Source organism: Ursus arctos, unplaced genomic scaffold (genome assembly GCF_023065955.2).
Source record: "Ursus arctos isolate Adak ecotype North America unplaced genomic scaffold, UrsArc2.0 scaffold_33, whole genome shotgun sequence".
Classification (NCBI taxonomy): domain Eukaryota; kingdom Metazoa; phylum Chordata; class Mammalia; order Carnivora; family Ursidae; genus Ursus; species Ursus arctos.
In genome coordinates, this window is record NW_026623019.1 from 24,503,109 (window position 1) to 24,509,310 (window position 6,202).

The window sequence follows — 6,202 nt, forward strand, 5'->3', positions numbered from 1 at the left end:
CCAAGGCAGATGCTCAACCGGCTGAGCCACCCAGGCGCCCCTCTTTTAAAAAATGTGTTTAAAAGATTTTAGTTTTAAATAATCTCTACCTCCAGCGTGGAGCGCGAACTTACAACCCTGAAATCAAGGGTTGCTCGCTCCTCCGACTAAGCCAGGCGCCCCAGAAAGAAGCCGACTTTCTAAATAAAATACCAGCAACTTGATTCCAGAAATATATTTTAGTAACTACACAATCACACACATATATTAGTGTCATTTATTTGCTCACCATTATTTCTTGCACTCCCCCTGGGTTCTTGCTAGAGTACGTACTTTGCTCGTGGTTTGTTCAGTAAGAGATTGTGGGTGGTAAACAGTTTCGGCTTTTACATTTTTTTTAAAACGTATTTCTTTTAACCCTGCTCTTTGAGGAACATCTGGCTGGGTGGTGAATTTCACGCTTCAGTATTTTGAGTAGGTGACACCATCACCTTCTGACATGTATTGTTAACGGAAGCTGCCCTGTCAATCTGCCACCTGTGTGTGTGCAATCCGTTGTTCTCTCTTTCGTAGGCTGTGTTTTCCTTCCTCGCTGACTGTGGTGCAGTTCTGCTACGGTGCTTCTGGGGAGAGAGTTATTTTTATTTTCTTGCGAATCATTCAGTGAGGTTTTTCCATTCAAGTTTTCATTCACTTCATTTCTTGAAAACCATCAGTCATTTCATTTTCACATATCACCATTCACCCTCTTTTCTTCTGCAACTTCCACTGGATATAGTTCTAAACGTCTCATGCTACCCTCCACGATCCTTCTTCCAGAATTTACTCCTTTTGTCTTACTGTGCCACGATCTGGAAACTTCTCTCTTGGCGCTTTTTCAAGTCGTTAATCCTCTCTCTTAAGATACATCGGTATACCATTAAGATAATTTACTGAGGGTTATGATGATTATTCTTTTTACTTTCAGTAACTATATGTTTCACTTTCAAGATTTCCGATTTGGTTTTTTTTCAAATCTCCCTATTCTCGTTTTATAAATGCCACTTCCTTCCTCATGTCTTTAAGCAGTTAACATATTATTTTTAAGTTCTCGGATTGATCTCTAGATCCTCAGGGATTAGTTCTTTGATTTGTTGAATTTGCCAACTTTTTTTTTTTTAATGATAATACACTTCTTCATGTGTAGAACATTTTAAAGGGCTATTCTTAAGAGCTTAGTAGTTCTCCTTCACAGTTGCCCTTACTTTTCACGTGATCTAGACCTGCCTCACCCCTCGTCCAGATGGGCTTCACAGGTGCAAACCTGGTCTTATATGAGCAGATCAAGCTGAAGCTTGTTCTCTATATTAAGGGTTTAATTTTGGACTTTACATGAATATTGTATAGACTCAGTTCCTATGTTCCATCTGCTTCTTTACTTTTCACATATAAGTTCAGCGCTCTCAAAAACAAAATCCACATCCAAAATATTTTAATAAACTACATATTTAATTTAAGAAGGAGCTGCATTTTTTTTTTTTTTTTTGGATAATCAACTTGAGGGTAAATGACTAAAGACTTACGAACTACAGGGGGGTAAATGACGCCAGGCATCTCCTGGCTCTCCACAAATCTCTTCTCACTGTTGTAATTTATGTCTATGAATGAATCGGAAGTACTGTGCTTCCACGACACAAGCCCCTTGTAGTACCTCCATTCCAGATCCCTCAGATCCATGAATTGTTTTTCTGCAAAGAATCATATTTTCAAAGAATTACATGAAGGCGTTATTTAATCTTCAGTTATTCAGAGATGCTTCATGGACAGAATGAACCTTTGATGAACTTGAGTGTCCCCCCTTCTGGTAGAAAGCTGTTTCTAGAGCTTTATAAATGAAGGGGGCACGTATGGTGTTCATGTGGTCTAAAGTCGTCTCCAAATGGGAAACCGGGTGGGCCTGGCTAACGGGGCTGGAGTGGACACTGCAGGGCCGTAGCAGGTGGAGGGGCTCCCATTCAGTGCCTGGATACCAATAATGGACAAATGCAGAGATCTACAGAGCACCAAGATCAAGAGGGAGGCTAAAAGGATCTTAATGAGGGCTTAAAACAAGGACAAAGACTAGTCAGAAGTACATAGGTTGCGAGTGTCATTTCTTCCAAGATGCTGGTGAAAGTCCTGGATATAAAGGGCAGAGACTAGCTACTCTTTCAGGACCTACCAACTTGGGGTATCACTGGTTATCACAATCCCTTTAAGAAGCCAATGAACCATGGAAAGTCAGGCTTTAGGGACTGGCTGGCTGACAACATGATAGTAATACTGGGCAATGAGGAGAGTAAAAGATGAAGTGTTGCAATACCAATTAAACCTAAGAAATTACTGGATATTTTTCATATGGGTGCCTACCTGGCTTCACACATATTCCTTGAATAGACAGGATGTGTACTTGAAATTCTGCCTATAGGATTTGAGGAAATGAGGTCATGAAGACAGAGAAGAAACTCCAACAGAATCTGGAAGGCCACAAGAGAGACCTCTAGAAGTTAGGTAGCCAGGAGACAAGCCATGCGTTGGGAAGAAAGGACAATTTAGCTCTTGCGGGTTGCAAAACCATAAACATCCTATCAGATATCCAAAGCCCTCAGTACTTTTTCAATAGGCTCTTTGGCAGTACTTACTGATTCCTAATACTTTCCATGCTTTTTCCTCTCTGGTCCCAGATTTACCTAATGCACTTCTGTGGATTATGTAGACCATTCCTACATTTGCCTTGATTTCTACTTCTGCCTGGGCTCCATAACACACAAAGTATAACTCTATCAGGATTTTATTTTTTTAAAAATTTTTTTTAAAGATTTTATTTATTTATTTGACAGAGATAGAGACAGCCAGCAAGAGAGGGAACACAAGCAGGGGGAGTGGGAGAGGAAGAAGCAGGCTCATAGTGGAGGAGCCTGATGTGGGGCTCGATCCCAGATCGCCGGGATCACGCCCTAAGCCGAAGGCAGGTGCTTAACCGCTGTGCCACCCAGGCGCCCCTCTATCAGGATTTTAAACCTGCATTAGACTCTGTTAAGATATCAGTGTGGGGAGTTACAGCAAAGACTGGTCCAGCATTTTAGACCAAATGTGAGCAGAGTAACCAATCCATGCCTTTGAATTTGTCCCTCTGTCTCTCCCACTACTTTTAGTATAAAAAGGGTGCTGTCAAAATATTTGCTATGCAAATATTGAGTCAAGAACCTACTTCAAATATGAGTCAAGAACCTACTTCAGAAAGGTTCAAATATTTTACTTCACTGACTTAATCTATTTTTTTACAGCTACATAGAAAGACAAATTATTACCTCCCTCAAATTAAGGAAAATGAAGATCTTACAAGACACCTCCTTCTCATTGAAACTCACCATCATATATATTATATATTTTTAACTTTCTCTGAATAATCTTTGTTTCTTAAGGAACAGCTTCCTCTTAAAGTGTCAGAACTGAAGGGAGGAGTTTCCTCTTGTTGTTTGTAGCAATGTATCAATAAAGAAAGGGTAAAAATTCCTGAAAAAATATCTAAAAACACCCCTCTCAACTGCACTAAAGCCAAGATACTTAAGAAAAATAGGGGCGCCTGGGTGGCACAGCGGTTAAGCGTCTGCCTTCGGCTCAGGGCGTGATCCTGGCGTTGTGGGATCGAGCCCCACATCAGGCTCCTCCGCTGTGAGCCTGCTTCTTCCTCTCCCACTCCCCCTGCTTGTGTTCCCTCTCTCGTTGGCTGTCTCTATCTCTGTCGAATAAATAAATAAAATCTTAAAAAAAAAAAAAAAGAAAAAGAAGCCATTATTCAGTAAATATTTGGCTAAGCTCATAATAGTTACGGCTGACTTAGTGTCCAAGTCTAACTAATTTTATAAAGGTTACTTTAAGTACCACATCCATAATACTCCATTGCGAGACTGGACCTGAGATTGGACCCTGGAACATTCGAGTCTCTGTTCTCTACCTCACGTTGGCACTGTAGGCAGCAAGCACATCAGCCACGAGCCCCAGGACTGCAAGATTCCCATGGGTCACTGCTGGACTATTTCGGCTCTTGTAACCTCGGTAAACTTGGCAGTAAGATTTCCATGAATTTTCCCCCACATAGCCTCATCTGTTTAGATTACCTGGATCAACTAAGAAGTACTTAGCAATTTTGTCTTCAAAGATGAAATTTTCTGGCCTGATTCTGGAAATGCCCAGCATGTGTAATAGGTTGGCACTGTGAGTCTTCTCGTCTACGGGGACGGGGAACGGTGACAAAGATTTGGAGTGATCGATGAGAATCTCATAGGGAAAAGTGTGTGCGGGTGGAGGAATCCCACACTGAAGGAGCCTCTGCTGGGATCTGGTGAGTCTCTCCACCGGAGAGAGAGAGCTGGTCAACAAGCTTCGGTACAGCAGTTCGGTCATAGAGTCTGGTTTCTCCTCTTCTTTTCTCACCAGCTTGCACGCGAAAACAGGCTGGAGGTCTTCTTCCCTCACACCATCAGTTCCACTGGTGAGCGACATGGCATTCAGGTTTTGACTAAGCATTTTCCGAGCTTCACTAGGTGAAATACTGTGAGTTTTTAGGAGATTTGATTTCTTGCTCTCTTTATTAAAATCCTTAGCAAAAGCATACAATTCTGGCAGCTGTGGGGGAAAAAGGTGGGAAGTCATGAGACTGGATGAAAATCTAATTGCCTGGTAGACCCGCGCACCATGGAACAGAAAGGATACCAAGTAACAATGAAAACAGAAGCATCTGTCTTTGGACGATACCTCTGCCTAGGGAACCCAAGTTAGTAGTGGCAATGTCGAATCTCACAGTCCTCTCCAGAAAGGGGTATTATGTAGACGCATCACTTAAACCATGAAATGGGCCCATTAGACTTGGACCCTAAAGTCTGTAAGATCTTTCCAATGTTAAGTACGATGAACTGCCATGGAGCGAGAAAGAGAGCTGTGGAGGGTTGCAACCTTTGTTTTGAGTAAGGTTACATTTCTTTTAAGAAAGAAAGAGAGCCAGATAATGCAGGTATCAAGGCTGCATCCTGGTGTCCAAAGGGCTGAGAATGTTCAAGAATGCAGTGCAAAGGAAGCTAGAATAGTCCTTATTCACTAGGGTATTTTACCAAAGCAAATAGTTACATTTGCGGAGTTTTGGGGAAGAGCTGTTGGCAGAGAAGAAAATAAAGATTTCCTCAGGGTACCTTCCTTATCTAAAATCCTATCCTGAAGGAAGAAAATCTCATTTTCTAGACCATCTTGCCTACTAATTCCATTATTCCTAAGAATCTTCTTAGGCCATTCAATTGGAAGGCCAGAAAGGTCAAAGTGAGAGCCCAAATTGGGATCATTAGCCCAATGCAGTTCCCTTCTATCCTAGGCCGTTCTGGGCAAGAGCAACAAATGCCAAGTGCACTAAGGTGGGTGAATGGCCTTTTCCAATGACTGCCATTACCTTGAAAACAACTTAGCTCTCGAACTTACCTGCCCGTGGAAGTGTTGCATTTCACTGTGACAAAAGAGCGTGAATCAGGGAAGTGGAATGTTCATATTCCCTGGGGCCCCCCAACTACGCCACCGGGGATTTGGTAGCGCAAACTGTCACAATTTTTGAAGGTCAAGTTTCCCGCCTAGAGTATTACAGAAGCGTGAGCACGTACCGAACATCCGGGAGACTCTGCCACTGTCCCGTCTTCATCGGGATTGGGGTCACTACCGAGAAACATTATGAGGGGACTTTATTCTCTAATTCCTGAGAAAGCAATAGAAGAGAAGAAGTGAAAGATCAACAATCCAGCAAAGTCCCAGGCAGGGGGGTGGGGGATGGGTAATACTCTTCACGTCCCCAGAACTTTGTAAGCGGGACACTTCTAAAATTGTATACTATTTTAAGTTTTCTTTTGTTTTCTTCTGACCGTAGGTCTATCAAATTACTCATATGCCAACCAAATATTTTCCCTGAAACACCTCAAATTCGTATATGGCATATATGCTCAGGCATTTAATATTAGTTCAAAGAATCCTATATGGTTGTTTCATATTTTTGTCTTACATATTTTTTTTTGTCTTACCTATTTTGATAACTTCCAGTTCATCTAAAGAAAAACTCCCTTATTCCTTACCCAGGAAAAGTGCTTTTAATTTAGGAGGAAAAGGCTAATAAAACAATAACAACGATGAGCATTTTGAACTAATTTGCTTTGAGCCAAATGTGCCAGGA

At 41.7% G+C, this 6,202-nt stretch overlaps 1 protein-coding gene across 2 annotated transcripts; it reads right to left on the reverse strand.

Annotated features, from left to right (window-relative positions):
* Positions 1-219: 219 nt before the first annotated feature.
* On the reverse strand, positions 220-5,734 carry CUNH9orf153 (chromosome unknown C9orf153 homolog). Of its 2 annotated transcripts, XM_057305688.1 has the most exons (3): positions 5,643-5,734; positions 4,119-4,626; positions 220-1,706 (listed from the first exon to the last, which is right to left on the reverse strand). In XM_057305688.1, the coding sequence occupies exons 1-3, from the start codon at positions 5,706-5,708 to the stop codon at positions 1,459-1,461; spliced, it is 822 nt and encodes a 273-aa protein (XP_057161671.1). In that variant the 5' UTR covers positions 5,709-5,734; the 3' UTR covers positions 220-1,458. The 2 variants fall into 2 exon arrangements, with proteins under 2 accessions (XP_057161671.1, XP_026374525.2); XM_026518740.4 differs by lacking the exon at positions 220-1,706 and having other exon boundaries at positions 3,816-4,626; positions 5,643-5,727.
* Positions 5,735-6,202: the final 468 nt, after the last annotated feature.

What these genes read in the sequence shown, in the direction of transcription:
- CUNH9orf153 (XM_057305688.1), bottom strand. Translation starts at nt 5,708, where the DNA reads ATGTTTCTCGGTAGTGACCCCAATCCCGATGAAGACGGGACAGTGGCA. An exon ending in CAGAGTCTCCCGGATGTTCG is followed by an intron (nt 4,627 to 5,642) that starts GTACGTGCTCAC and finishes TTTCCCCCACAG; the next exon opens with CTGCCAGAATTGTATGCTTT. An exon ending in GTACTTCTTAGTTGATCCAG is followed by an intron (nt 1,707 to 4,118) that starts GTAATCTAAACA and finishes GATTCTTTGCAG; the next exon opens with AAAAACAATTCATGGATCTG.